The sequence below is a fragment of the Acomys minous genome, assembly GCF_964271855.1.
Source record: "Acomys minous genome assembly, chromosome: 11".
NCBI lineage: Eukaryota > Metazoa > Chordata > Mammalia > Rodentia > Muridae > Acomys > Acomys minous.
Genome location: NC_140492.1, coordinates 107,174,203 through 107,190,530, shown reverse-complemented (window position 1 = coordinate 107,190,530; position 16,328 = coordinate 107,174,203). Strand labels below are relative to the sequence as shown.

At 37.5% G+C, this 16,328-nt stretch overlaps 1 protein-coding gene across 7 annotated transcripts in view; it reads right to left on the bottom strand.

Annotated features, from left to right (window-relative positions):
- PDE4D (phosphodiesterase 4D) overlaps positions 1–16,328 on the bottom strand; it is a 1,423,826-nt gene that overhangs the window by 1,044,922 nt on the left and 362,576 nt on the right. For all 7 annotated transcript variants that reach the window (XM_084801381.1, XM_084801385.1, XM_084801383.1 and 4 more), the window contains one exon: positions 15,786–15,918. In XM_084801381.1, coding sequence (XP_084657507.1) covers positions 15,786–15,827 — 42 coding nt within the window. In that variant the 5' untranslated portion in view covers positions 15,828–15,918. The remainder of the gene's footprint in view (positions 1–15,785; positions 15,919–16,328) is intronic.

Below are 16,328 nucleotides of genomic sequence, written 5' to 3'. Positions count from 1 at the left end.
TATCCATTATTTCCCTCCTTTGCAAGATAAGCCACCACCACACAGGTAAAATAGCTCAGAATTAATTATTAATTAATTGTCAATATTATCAGTCATCTGAAGTTTCCAAGTAGCTGTTCTTTCAGCATTGACTACATTTGAAAGGAAATAAACTTGTTTTTGTCAAGATAAGTTGGGGAAATGGTACAAATGTTAGAAATTTTCATGCTTAAAGCTTCCTGTAATCTTTGGATTGAATAAAACCTTGCTAAGAAGGATGCAGAAATAATGATGCTGTAAAGAAATCAATGAAAAATGTACAACATTAACGATATGTCCCAATTGCTGGCAATTTCTAGTGCTGCCATTGATTTGAGTGCTATTTGGACTTTTTCAAAACATCTTAAATTAATTAGGTCCACTTTTTTTCCAACTTAAAATATTTAGCTGTCAATCAAATTCAACTTTTTCCTCTGAAAGTACACAGGGAATTTCTTCATAGTGTTAATATCCAAATCTGTGTATGTGATAAAACAACAACAACAACAACAACAACAACAACAAAAAACATCACTACTGTAGAATGAAGGGATGGAGAAGCTGAGTCAAGGGCAGAGATAAACACCAGAGGGTTTTCTGACTCTGACTTCTTTTACTCATTTACTAACTCACTGTCAGTTAACAATATTATTCTTCTTTCTTTAGCTGCCCATTAGGTCACGCATGCCCTGTTATGTGAGATGTGAGTATATAAACACACTGCAAATCTAAATATACTATTTTTTTATCTTTGCCATCTTTAGATTATCCTTCACTGTTGATTCTTTAAAAAAAAATTGAGAGTATACCAATAAGAAAAACTAGATTATTCCATTAGCTTCTATTATTCTTGATTACAGAACAATTTTCTATCAGTTAACTTTGCGTGCATTATCCTACACACAAAGAGAGTAAATTTTGCACAGTTGCATAAAAAACTACTCATGTTTTTATTTGTTGTTTCTTCTCTCCTATCTCTTGCTCCTTTTTTTTTCATTTTTAACATTTCCATTTAACCTTTACTTGCTTTAGCTTTCACAATAATTCATGTAGTTATTATAATCGATATTATTGTGGCTAAGTAAAATGTGATTCAATAAGGTAATAGCTATTAATTTTGTACAGTAATCTACATGACTTTTGATATAGTCTATGAAAATGAACAAAGGAGGAAGAATGAACAGATCTCAGAGTTTGGACTTAAAGTGTTCATTTTAAATGAATTCTGTTTTTTCTTATGAAGCATAATCAGTAAAAATATATAACACATCCTGATTTACAAAATCATTATGAATTTCCAGTTAAGGTACTGTTTGGGAAAATCACTTTGCAAATTCAAGAGACTCATACAACAGTTACCATAATAAGGTACACACACACACACACACACACACACACACACACACACATTAAGAGAATTATAATGCTTTGAAAAACTAGCATAGAGAGAAACAGGAATGATGACATAGATTATATATAATAACATAATAGATGAAATCACAGAAGAGAATGCCTTACTAAATTATAAGAAATTGTTTACACAATCCTGAGGGTGCATTTATCTCTAACTCTTTAGTTTCCAGAATTGATCGTGGAAATAATAAAAGAAAACATCAGTAGTTCAAATTTAAGAGGAGAGAAATTTTTTTTAATATATGAGTGAAAGCAGAAAATGATGGGACCTGGTAACTAGAAGCCACAATGTTATAACCATTGAACCTTTTCAAGATTGGGGAACAAAATATATACCCAAAGTACATTTTAAGATCACAATTATTGATGCAGAAAAGTTACTTTACAGATGTGGCAAAATCACTTTACCTTCCGAAGATAAATTATATTAGAATTTGGAGCAAGGTTAGTCTATCCAAGATGGAAGATGTGTGTGTATGTAAGAAACATAAACAAATAAGACTGGGCTACTGTTTCGTAAATGCAAAGTGATAAAATATATAGACTACAATTGTGTGTATGTGTGTGTGTGTGTGAGAGAGAGAGAGACAGAGACAGAGACAGAGACAGAGACAGAGACAGAGACAGAGACAGAGACAGAGACAGAGACAGAGACAGAGGCAGACAGAGATAGAGACAGATTGAAAAGACCATATTCCTGGGTAGATTACTTAAACTGGTCTATAGAGAACATATCTAGAAATGTATGTCTAAAGTATAAAGTTTGGGAAGATGGGATGAGATGTTAAGTGAGTTTCCAGAATTATTCTTACTTCTATCAAAATAGAGCAAAGTATAAAATTGAAAATTGATCAATAAAAGCTTAATTAAAATAAAATATAAAACTTAAATCAGAAAATATATTGAACCGATGTAGATAAAAGGGTTAATCTGCCCAAGGGTAGATTTGAATGAAAGCTCTTCCCAGTCAGAAATTCACATTTGCTTTGTAAACTTCTTTCCCAGGAAGGATGAACATCTATCCAGCCACTTAAATCCACTCAGATCAGAAAGCCCATTGTACAATTAGAAACAAAGCTCTTAGGGAAACATATTCAGGATGTCATCAGGACTGAACAGGCATTTATCATCTTGATTTGTATAGGTGACTTCTTATGATTTATTTAAAGTTATGAAAAAAGCAAAAATATGTCCATGTCCACATCTAGCCAGGAGGTCTAAAATGTATCTTCAATAAAAATATGAATATATTATCTTTAAGTTTTTAAATAACCATTGAGCATTTTAATCAAAAGCTACATACATTTCAGGAGCTTTTTCTCCTTTTTTTTTCTATGTTAATATTTCAAATAAGTAAGTTCAAGATATTTTTAGTATAAATATCAACTCTTTTTGCTCATCCATTATGTGGATAATAACAATATTTAATATCATATGGTAGTTTTAAAGACTGAATAAAACTATTGATCATATATGTTCAGAATATGTATTATGATATTTCAGAATATGTATTATGATATTTGAGAAATAGTTAATAAAGATTGGGTGCTAACAGTATACTATAAATAATTCGCAAGTTAATTTAGAATAGCCTAGCCTTCTGCCATGTACTTCAGTGCATACACACATATAGAAAATATAGCTGTCTCCTCTATCCATGGGGAAAATGTTCAAAAACTCCTTTAATTTTTTTCCTTTTTATAAAATTAACTATTTCTTTTTAAAAAATAGTAAATAGGCATCAAATAGATTTTACCATTACCCTATTAAATGGTAAAATAATGTGAGATAGTGGTCATCTACTTTGCACCTAGCATACTGGCCTGCCCCACTCACTATTAATTAAACACGGGCTCGAGGATCCAAATGGTCCAGTACAGGCATTGCAGCTCTTGCGTGCACAAATACAGTGTTCTGCCAAGAGCAAATAGTTTCATTCTCCAAGTTTAGTTACTCAAGGTACATTGCAGTCTGCAAACGTTAAAGGGAAATTTTCAGTGATAAATAATTCATGTTTTAAATTGTATAGCATTCCGCACGCATTATGATGAAATCACACATTCTTCTACCTCATTCTGCCTGGAACATGAATTATCCATTTGTTTAAAGAAAAACCTTTAAGATAACCTGAAACGACAAATTGTACCAAGGTCTGTAAGTTCTGTGCTTTATCATACACATATATACCTATGATTAAGCTCAGTTTATAATTTAAGCACTGTCGACTATCACCAATAAAAATATAATGATTATAGCAACATCTTTAACTCATTTTTCCTACTTGTGATGGTGTGGCCTCATAGCATGCATGCGTGATGAAGCAATATGTGACAGGTGTAATTATGTGGCACTAGCCCTCTGACCAAGGGGCATTTGACCATGATGCCACACCTCCTCAGTCAATCTCACAGCAAGAGCAATTATGATGCCAACAGAAGTGTAGCACACACAGTGCAGATACACTGACTGGGCAGAGGGATGATTCACTTCCTCAGTGGGATGAGGAAGGGTAGTGTGTGGTTTCATAAGACCATGGAGAACTTTATGGAACTTAAAGTTTATGCAACGCTTGATTTGGGGGATCTTTCGCTTAATGTTTTCAGATGGTCTTTGACCTATTCTTGTGTATGGATATAAGAAATGTATCTATAACAATACGCAGAGTGATACTTTTAAATGTTTCACATACTCACGGTTTGGTGGGCAGATAGTGTAAGGAAAGCCCACTGCACAGCTAACTAAGGCATTCAAAGCCCCCTTTCATTATTCTGGCCGTGTAACAGGAGGAACAAATTTTGCATGCTTAGCAGTAACTGTCACAGCTCCTTCTGAGCCGGAACTTTTCACATCTTGAGGCAACTTGTTCCAATATGGTTGTATTTATAGGAAATTCAAAGAAGCGTCTGAAGGAGATTAGCAAAGCATACAACACCTTTAACATTGGTCACTGGACCTTTCAACCCCCTAGTGTAGTTTTAACTGAAAGCTCTGCTATAGAGCCAACTGGAACTCACATCCAATCCTGGCTGTGTCTCTCTGCAGTGACTTTTCATTTCCTGTTTACTTCTTGTAGTCCTCCAGGACCCTGTCTTCCCCCAGGCTCTCTCTTAAGCAGGGGAAGATTGAAATATTTTATTAAGCAAACTAGTTTTTTTTTTTAAAATTTTCTCTGTGGAGCAATTCTCCTTCCCAACCACCCTGAGCAATGAAAGAAAAAGCAGCAAATGTGCACATCACTTAGGAGACAGAAGATGCAAATCTCTCACTGTAAGAAAGATTTTCCCCTTATATATAAATAGTGCTCTTACTAGGCACAGAATTCTGGGTGATTGAGAGGTTTTTTGTTTGTTTTTTTTTTTTTTAATTACTCTAAAGATAGTATTGTTTTGCTTCTTGTTGGGTAGCTCTCACAGCAAAATTTACTCTAATTCTTGTCCTTGCTCCTCTGTAGGTCATTTGCAATTTTCTCCCTGGATGCCTTTAAGATTTTTCTCTTGTCTTTCTCCGCCCCCCCCCACCCCCTTCTCTCATATATTTATTTGTATCTTGTTCGGTATACTTTTGGCTTTTAAAACCGTGATTTGGACTCTGTCCTCAACTTTAAAGAATTTAAGCTATCATTTCTTAAAACATTTCTTCTATATTATTTTATCTTTCTTCCTCTGATCTTCCACTATACAGGGTACACCAATTAATAGTATTCCACATTTATTAAACTTTTTGTTTCTTTGCCCCCCTTTTCTCTTTCATCCTCCTTCCTTTCCCTCCATCCTTATTCCCCGCCTTTCTTCTTTCTATTTGAATCCCAGTTTGGATAATTTCTGCTGATTTATCTTCAAGGTCACTGATTCTTTATCTTCATCAAGTCTATAAATGGCTTTAGATTTTATCTCTGATTAGCATTTTTTCTACCTTCTTTTTTATAATTTCTATCTCTTTGCTAAAATTACACATCAGCTCTCACATGCTACTAAACTTTTCTGTCAGAGCTTTTGAACCACCAGTCATAGTTACTCACATTATTAACTGCAACAATTACACTGTACTGGGAGGTTTCTGTGTATTATCACTTTCTGTGTTTTCTCCTTTTTCTCTCTCCTTTTTGGCTGAAAGCTAGATATCATATAGGATGGCAGATAGTGAGATACATATTATTTTTAGCTTAAAGATGAATCTGATTTTTCTCCTTTTTTTAGGCCTTCAATGTGAGATGTATATATAATTTGGTTAGGAAGTGGTATGGACTCAATTTTTATAACCACAAAAAACCACATTAATTCACATTTCTCTGAGGTTATCTTGTACTTTGACAGTAGAATGGCTTGCCAACGACAATTTTATTAATATCTATTTATCCTTTAGCTTCAGGCATGCTCTAGGATTGGGCCTCAAGGAGAAACCACATCCTGCATCTATTGTCTCAAAAAAATCTAGTTATCTTTACTTAATATTTGTTAGGACCTTGGATGAGGCCAAACAAGAGGAGCGTTCCGTGGTGTTCTAATCTAAAACTATCTCAGTAAATTGACCCTGGATCTCTGGGGAGTACCTTACCCCTCATACTGCAGTGATGATCTCCACGCAAACGCCTACCTTGGTCCCTAGAGACCAAGGGTTGCTTCTCCCTGTATCCTTCATCATCACCATCCTTTCACATGATTCATCACAGACATCATACAGTGCCCTAAAACAACAGATCTTACTGTTCATTGTAGACTCATATTTTATTTCATTGGGGGCAGTGAATCGTGTGTCTGTTCACCTTCCCAATGCATATCCCGAGGAGTTCTCAGAGGAAATGTCTGTTACAGGGTATATCCCTCTACCCACAGCTTCCATGGTGTCCAACTTCTCATGCTCAATCACACTTATTCTTTAGCAATTCACTCAAAATTTTGTCAGGATCTTGTCAGGTACATGTGGCCTCTGGCAATTTTTACCCATGGCACAAAAATGATGGCATCTCCTCTTTCTAGGTGACTTTGTATCTCCAGACTTTGTGGTGACTGGTTACCCTGCAATCTCAGTAACTCAATGCAGTCTTTGGAAGTCTTGAACTTGTCCTTCGACTAGATGGTTGGTTTTTTTTTTTTCACTCTCAGTCATGGTGGGAAAAATCACTCAATTACACTAAAAGTGTGAACTTGAGCTTTTCCTCTGAGAATGACCGAGGGAAAAAAGACTGGGTGAAGTGAATGGTTGTTTGATTCATTGATAATCTCCATGCCATTAAGTGGGGTGTCCTTGTCTAAGATTGAAAAATAATACAGTCTTTTGAAATGTTCCATTAAAAAAAACAAAAGGTTTTCTTCCGCTAGGGGAATAGCTGCATTTTTGGTTCAACAAAGAGAGGGTTAAAGTCCCTGTCTCCCATGGCAGCAACTGCATCTAAATAGTTTTTTGCAAAGGGCGGTACAGAGGATTTGTTGAGGACAGATTCTTACATTTGAAATGAGTATGTTTACTTTGATTTGAAGCGAGGGGTTCCTCCTGGGTCTCAGGACAGTGAGGAGCATGGACACCAGGCAGGACACAAGGAAAATGGATCTCATTATGGGATGGATCTCATTACTGGGATCTGAGTAAAGCACAGGAGTAAATCAGTTACCGAGAAGAAAGAACATCAGAGAAGGGCTGGGCCAGAAGTAATTATTTTTCATATTCAGACTTAGGGCATTCTTCCTGCATTATGATTTCCTTCCATGATATCCCATGTCTGTGAAGTGTTGGCACATGCCAAAGCCGGAGTTGGTTATAATTCATGGATGTTAGGGCAGTAACACACCATCTACATGTGGCATAACAATTAATAAAAGGAAGGCCAGCTTGATACACACCAGTTGAAATGCAGGAACAACTTAACGTGAAAGGATTCAGATTTCTTCAAAGTAAAGCCTCTCAAGATATTACAAACCCTTTCTATCTCTACCCCAGTCATAGGTTTAGAGAAAGAGACTGTTTGGAAAAACAATAAATTATCATTAATAATCACCAGTATTTTATCCTTCCAAATAGCAGGCCTTTCGATTTCATTAATTCTTACAGACAACAAATGCCCAACAGGAACACTGTTAGCAGAAGTAAGACACACGGGCAGTTCATTAATCAGCATCCTGTGCAGGAATTAGAAGAAGATGGTAGCTGTTTTTAAGGTTAAACATTCAGACTTGTCATCATAACGGACAATTCTTCACTGTGCCTGTTCTGAGAAATACCTGATCTGGGAAATGATGAAGAGTCATGAAGTGATAGCTCCAAGGAATCTCACTCGCACTGGCATCTGCCTGCGTTTATATGACAGTGAAACAGAGGTCATGAAGGTCCTACGCTCAAGGTCACATGGTGAAAAGGGGGGATTCAAATGACAAAATGCCAGTGAGCATGTTAGCCTTCTTCACCTATGTCTACAGACACATATATTATGCAACATTTATAAATCCGAGAGTGAGAAGTTAAAACTTCAATGGATTCGAATTTTATGTAATTTATAGTATGAAGCAAAAAAAAAAAAAAAAAACATGAAAATGAAGAACCATGATTTGAGACAACCTTTGATTTAAGGTTATTTCAAACATTCTCCCAAAACTGCCTGGATACTATATAAAAATTCTGTCAGGAAGTTTAAAAAAAAAACACTCTGTGTGTGTGTGTGTGTGTGTGTGTGTGTGTGTGTGTGTGTGTGTGTGTGTGTTGTAGCATGAGTTTCCATGTGGAAAGTCAGAGATGGATCAATGGACATCACTTCTCTACTTCCTCTATGTGGGACTAAACTCCGGACTTCAGGCTTGGTAGCAGAAGCATTTACCTGCTAAACCATCCTTCTGGTCTTTCTGTCAGGAAGTTTTTTAATCTACATCTAAAGTTTGTCTCTCTTGCCCACAATGATTTTCTTTCTTTCTTTCTTTCTTTCTTTCTTTCTTTCTTTTTTTCATGTTTTTTACCCATGAATTGTTTCTAGAAGTCAAAACATAAAAATGCTTTCAAATAGATGCTAATCACACAGGGACACACTCTATTTCGGATTGGTCTGTCACTTATTTCATGTGCTATTTGGTGATGGGAAACATGTTCTGATTTCCTACGCGAACACATGACAAACCATTTGTATTTTATTTCCTCCTCTGTTCTTTGCGTGTACATATAGGGAAGCCCCCATCTTTTCTAGCAGCCCTTGGTGACCATTGAGTGTCCCGTTAGAGACGACTGACTGGTCCTGAACAATGTTTATGTCTCCATTGGTATGATTCATGCAGTATTGAAATGGATCCCTGCTGATAAAGTAATACCATGTAACGAGCTCTTCTAGAAAAAAAAATACAAGTCGGACATTTAGAAATATTTTAAAATACATTCAATAAGCAGAAAAAGGACTTCCAAAGCATATCATATATTTTCTGGTTTAAATGAATTTATAGAAAGGGCTGCTCTTCTTGGCACTTGGTATTATTTGTTCAGGGGTAGTTTCACTATGTTTGGTTTTTAATGTTCAATGAGCCAGATACTCTGTGAAGCTTAAAATCCCAGTGCCAACATACACTGCGGTGCCTTGACTCTCTGAGCCTCTCAAGTACCATTTGGAACATAGTTCTATGAAGCACAACTATTACAGCACGATCAAACAGTCAGTAAGAGCTTAATAAACACCGGTTACTGAATTAAACTGCGGATGGTAATGGCTACCACATGATCACACTCGTAGCACAGAAGCAAGCCCGCCAAAACAGAACCCCACACTACTACATTAGGAAAAATGAGGACAGGGTAATGGCAAAAAAAAATTAAGTGTCTTTTTTAAAAAAACCTGTGTTCTATAAATAGAGCCATACTCCCAACTCTGGGTATATAGTAAGGAACATATCTTAGGTGACAAAAGAAACTGGAAGGCAAGGTCAGGGTTCTAGCTCAACCCATCCAAGGATAGACTCCTTTGGTTATCCTGTCAGTCAATAACCATTAACCACCCTGGGCCTGAACTTCAGGATTTGTCATTGGTATAGTTTATAAGTGGAGCTTATAAATGCACAAGCCACTTTTCCAATAATAAAAGCAAGAGGTCTAGTTGATCTATTTGTTTGATGGATCAAATCTCTTGCAAAAATTCCTAAAGACTAAGTGTTAGATTCAGAGGTATACAATAAAAGTGCATATTATATAACTTTTTGTTGTTGTTGGCATTGCTTGGTTTAGTTTGGGGCTTTTGGATTGTTGTTGTTTTTTTTTCCTTTATAATATGCTTGTAATGTTGTTTGTTCATTCTATCCTTGAAAGCTTATAGTAATTTTTCTGGGGCACTTGATAATAACTCAAATTATTAGGTGTTTTCACTCACATTTTCTCCACCAAGTCACATAGATTCAAAGCTAAGGCTATCATGGAAAATCTTAGGACCATCTTGCCTTTGGAGATGCTGGTCTTGAAAAATGCAATGATGATTTCATTTGAAAAAAAATTCTAACAATCAGAACTCTTGCCCATTGATAGTTATTTTTAGAGATTAAAAGGTAACAGATAAATGTTAAGGACCAAAATTTGGTTATCGTTAAAAAAAATAAGACATTTTCAATAGCAAAAAGAACCCTCTAGAACAAAATACTACTAATATCAAACTCCAACAAATTAATATGCTTTCCTTTAAAATACTCCATAGTTCTGGGGTGAGCCTGTCTGAAAGGAACATTTTTTAAATGTTTAAAATGTTTTTACAGCATCAATTTAAGAGGACTCATTTACATTTTTATATATCTTTAGTGTTTACATTGCTAAGAACAATATATGTAATTATATCTTGGTCATAATCATCTGGAATTCAACTCCCACTTGAAATTGTCTTAAACGGAGCCATCCAACACATTACCATATCATAAACTGTGAGGTTTCTCTAAGATGACAATTTAGTCTCTGGTTTTGGCTACTGGGACAGTCACGTGACATGGGATTGATTCAAGGCAAATGGCTGCTGATCATGTGCTATTCTTTCAGGTCTTCTCCCTCCCCCTCCCCCCCAAACTCATATTCATTTATACTCTGGGCTATTCTTATACTATTGTTGGTTATCTGAGAAAAATTCTTTTCAACTGCTCTAAAATAATCTATGTTTCTGCAACAATGAGCATAATTGACAATTAGGACACATTATTCACAGCGAAAATAGCTCTTCCTTCTAAGGAGGATGCACATGATGTGCAGAGGACGTGGGGAGTGAAGGAAGACAGGGCATCAGAGTTCTTGTGAAGGACTGGAAAACTGTAATGAAATGAGCTTGGACCACCGGGGTCGGAGTTACAAGTTGATGAGGTAATTTTAATGAACGATAAAATGTATAAATGTAGTTGCCAAATAGGCTCTACGAAGGCAGAGCCATCAAGTATCCTACTCATATTGGATGTCCAGAGCCTAACACGCCCTGTAGCCACTTAATAAACATTCCACTGAGTTTTCTGAAACAAAAACGTTACCTGGGAGTCAGGAATCATAGTCAAATTAATCAACTTTCTCAAACTGCAAATTCTCACTTTATTTTGCGGCGGGCAAAGCACAGGAGTAAACTTATTCTCTATTTTGCTTTTTAGTGTGTGTTTTTACAAAGCATTTTAGTAACACTATCTCTCCTGACTCTCTTCTGTCCTAAGAAGTAAACATAAGTGGAATATATATATATATATATATATATATATATATATATATATATATATATATATATGGGTTTTAACTTTCTTAATTTGTCTGGGTTCTATGCTGCCACAACTCTGTAACCATGTACTTTCAATGGCCATGAACATCACAGGGAAATGAGGTTAGCCTGGCAAGGAATCCATTAGTTTTACTTCAACCATAAAATCCCAAGTCAGAATGTCTCCGAGTGGCTATAAAGAATAACAAACGCAGGCAGTTCTGCAAAATGGATCACCTCTTTCTAATTTCTTCTGGCCTCTCCTCACTAGGTGGGCACCAATATGGTGAGATGGAGGTGAAATGGCATGAATTGCTGATTCTGGGTCAACAAGACAGTGACTGTGTCCAAAATCAATCAGCAAGTGTAAAGATTCAGTGGGACAAGTCTATTTTTTTAAAATAATAGAATACATTAAAAAAAAGAATAAGATACATTCAGTATGTAAGTTTTGGAGAGTATTTTAAGAGTCATCTGTGACAAGAAGAGATTTTAGAGAGCACACTGACACATCCGGCCAGAGTGGATCCTAGTTCCTGGACACAGAACAGCCTGCATAGGTGGGCTTTGAGTTCAGCATTTGAAGAAAAAGAATTCCAGATTCTCAGTGCTCTGCAAACAGCTAGCAACTGCTTCCAATTTTGAATAAACACTAAACAATTCCACCCAAGAGAACAAGGAACATCAATTAAAGACATCTGGTGAGTGACACATTTGTCCCAATGTAGCACATCCAGAAGAATCCCAAGTCACACAGAGGGCAATTTCATCAAGAAAATAAAGAATCTAATTGAGCAGATGACATCTCAAATCATTTCCAACTGATTTAGGGTACTCAAAGTTCGGAGTTTCGGAAAAAAAAAACAACATAAAAGATACTTTAAAATTCAATATATGAGAAAACTGATTAATGAATAATTAAAAAATCATCCCGTTCATTTTTCATATAAGATTTAAAAAAGAAACACATGAGTTCAGAGTATAGCAGGAGAACTATTGTAAAGGATCATGCTTTAATTCTTTTAATAAAAATTTTTTTTCACACAGCTGTGGAACCAAGTATAGGGAATCAAATTCCTGTTAGTTTCATGCATCCATGAACATCTCATGTATGCTGTTGAGATTTTAAATAATACTTTTATTAATTCTTTGAGAACATCATATAATGTACTATTTTCATAGCTACCCCACCTCTCCTAAGTCCTCACACATCTACCCTACCTCTACACTCATTCCAATCTCCCTCCCTCCCTCCCTCCCTCCCTCCCTCCCTCTCTCCCTCCTTTTCTCTCCCCCTCTCTTTACCTCTCCCTCCCTCTCTCCCACCCCCTCTTCTGCTACCCTCTGTACCTGCACTGAGTCCAACTCTTTACACCCACTGGCAGGGTAAAGCATTTCAGAAATGTATGTCATTGTAACACTGAGATGATGTTGTTTTTTTTATCTTAGGACACATAAAGTATGCAAAACCAATAATGACAAAGCAAAAGAAGTTTTGGACAAAGCTTTGGAGAAAAATTGAGCCTCTGGGTCTTAAAAGGGCTGCTTGGAAACTCAAAACCATCACAAAGATTTCTCTGATATAAACTGGGAAAGAGGAAATCAGATCACCCTAGTGTTAAACTGCTGAGACGGTACGATAATCCTTCAGTATGGATCATTTCATGGTGACACACTGAAACCATTTCATACGAATGTCAAACTGTTACAGGCTAAACAAACGTTTCTGCCTCGCCTACGCTTAGAGGTTAAATCCTCAGTTCTCACTGTGAAGCTGGGATCTTGGTTGGCAATGGGGGTGAAAGGAGGTTGGCAAGAGGGACCCAGTAAAAAGGGACCCCAGAGACCTTCCTGCCTGCTGTGTGAGGTCCCGTGGGGATGCCGCTTTCCACAAGACATCAGCAAACCAGGACGCTATCCCTCACCATAACTGAATCTAAATATTTAGGAGAAAAAAATCTATTTAAGCCACCAATCTGGTAATTTATAATGATATAAGCCAGTCTGGCTATCATGGTTTCTTTAGGGAATTGTTCCGTTCAATTTACAAACGAGCATGAGGGCTAAACTCATAGAAACCCAAAAGTGATGTTGAACGGCGATCTGCTTAAATACCTGTTTGATGCCTTTATCTTTTACAGTAGACACAGATTGATTAAGTACTGCAAGCTACATTGGTACTCTTCTTGTTAGGGAGCTCACTAGCAAAGCAAACGTCTGAAAATAGTCTTTCTGCGCTCTCTTCTCTGGGATGCCTTATGCAATGGTCAGTACTCACTGTCAGCTTGAGTAGATTCGAATCGCCCAGGAGACACGTGTGAGTATGCATTGGTCCACGTGATATCCGGAGCACTTTAAACGAGGAAGGGAGGAAGGAAACCCTTCCCTGACTGCATAACAGCATCACTCCAGAGGCACTGGGCCCATGCTGAATGAAAACAGGAACAGGGAAGGGGGCCAGCTGCATGCCAACATCGAGCTTCCGCTTCCTGACAACAGATGGACGCATGGTGGCCAACTGCCTCAATCTCTTGCTTTGGTATGGTGGACTAGAACCTTAAACTGTGAGACAACATGAGGCCTTATTTCATATGCTGCTTTTTTCCAGTTTATCACAGAAGTGAAAGATAACCAATATACCTCCATTCACAGTGACAGATGAGGGATCTACCCAGCCACACGTGTTTAACGCTCCTCCAGTCACAGTGACGGCTGCAGGATTTACACAGTGACATGCGGACAGTCACAGAAGCAGCCTTCCCATTAATGTCCTATTCTTTGACTCCCAAATGTCATAGTGATAGTTCCTAAATCAAATTATTTACACGTTCTCTAACGAGACGGGAAAAGGTACTTCTGAGTGTGCAGTTTGGGATTCTATCGTGCCCAAAGACTTAGTGGGTAGGTGTGACAAGCACGATTGTGGGACGAGCTCTTACTAGGAAAGAAGCCATGTCATTTCTCTGATAAGGAGTCGTCCTGTGCTCGGAAGTGCTCAACTAGGTGGAAGAAGGGGCGTGCTCTCTGTACAGCGAGTTTTGAGGAAACAATGAAACAGAGGAAGGGGAGCCCCACTGCTGCCGCCACCTGAGTGTAGGCAGCTCAGGCTCTCATGATCTGGGAAGCCTCAGCCTTTCCAGAGAGCTAAAGAAATCGCGTATAAAACAAACGCAAATAGGGAATCTTCTCGCATCATTAAGCACTCTTGGTCCCTGAAAGTTGCACCGAGGTGAGTCATTTGCCTTTAGAAGGTTCTTACCTCTAAGAATGGAGAAGTATTAAAGGATATGGTTTAATTACTCCAAAACACTTCCCCTTTTGCCTTTTTTCTTCTTCAAATCACATGTCCCTGACATTCAGCAAAAGAAAGTATCATATGGATGGTTTGTTTTCATATGTGATTTATAATAAGAATACTCAGTAACAGATGTGTTCGTAGTTCTTAGTTTGATAATTTGTATACGGGTCACCCCTACTATAATAAGCAACTATGCAGAGTGATGAAAAGGATCCCAGGCACAATGCTCTGGCCTTTTATTTTATGCAAATTCCATATAACCAAACACCAATTACTAAAACAAATGAATGTGAACATTGCACCGATTTGTTGAATTTATTTGGTTGGTTATTAAACTCGGGACGCAGTTAAATGACTGGCATAGCTCTCAGTATAGCTTTTTTTCTTTTTTAATGCTGTAAGGCATACTATCTTGTCCTTCCTACACAATCTTCTGTAGGAAGAATGAAAGATGGCCTTGGGCCGTAACAGGAGGATGACAGTATGAAACACAAAGCAATCCCATACTAGAGAAATGTGTTTGCATTTGTGGTTTTTCTGATGCCTTCAAATGAATGTTCCTACGTCACAACCACATCTGTTTGGATGCTTCTTCCCCTTGGGTAAATGAACAAAGGGACATATTGTTGGAACTTGCCTGATGGAAATTAAATCTGCTTTCATCCTTGCCTGGTACAGCTTTCCTTGAATTGCTCTATTTATTTTCTGTGTCCCCCCCCCCCCATAAGATAATAGAAAACTCAAATTTATCACGGATCTCATACCTTACAGACACTGTGTAATTGGAAAGGATTCTTACATTTCCTCAGAGCACTGAGAAGGGAAACTTAAAGATGTTTTTAAAAAAGAAGAGGAAGATTAAAGATGGCAATTAGAGACCTCTGCCAGAGTGAGGAGCTAACGACAGGACAAGATTTCAGACTGTGTTTGGCTGACAGATGCTTTTAACACATTTTCTTTCTTTCTTTTTTTATTAATTTATTCAGATTACATCTCAGTTGTTATCCCCTTATTTGTATCCTCCTGTATATCTTTGGATGGGTCTAGACAGATTGGCAGTCAAGACACTAATTTCTCTTACGTTAATTTTAACTGTATCTTTGTTTCACGCACTCAGATATCAGGGTGTTAGTAGCATACAATGAAGCTTGTGCGAATGAAGGGGAAGGCATAGAAATGGCAAAGAAGTCCCATCAAATGTCAACCAGGCCACACAGACGAATAAGCCTCCATTTCTTCACAATATGCATACGGTTAAGAGAAATGAAAGCTAACCAACATCTCCCCACAGACCTAACTGCAACAACATAGCATTAAAACCCCGAGCAAACCACAAGCATTGTAAGTACATGCTTTACAAGAGAAGTAAAAATGAAAGGCACTTACGCTTTTGCTCCGAGAAAGTAAGTCGCAAGTGGTCCTCTCCATAGTGGAGTTTCCAATAGCTCAGATGCTACTAGCTGCTCCCAACGCCAATGCTCTTGCTGCAACAGTTACCCACTCAAAAGCAACTGGAATGCTGGAGGAAAAAAAAAAAGGCGAGGGAATGTTTAATCAAGTATATGATTAACACGTGCACTTGGAAATGCTGCCATGGGCTGGGACAGTGCTTCTTAAATAATTCTTCAGAGCAGGCGGAGATGGTGATGTGTTTAAAGCAATAAAAGTGGACATGAGAATACTTCCAAAAGGAGCTTTTGTTAAATGCAAGTTACAGATGTCAGCACCAGCTGCTTTCCGTTAAACATCTGAGCTTACTCTTTGTGTGTGTGTGTGTGTGTGTGTGTGTGTGTGTGTGTGTGTGTGTTTGAAATAAATAGGTGTGGTAGGCACCGTCTAAAGATTCTCATAGGAATGGAAGATGCAGATGCGGATGAGACACGGAATATGCCAGTTCTTGCTGGGGAACTAGGGACTCTTCAATTTTCC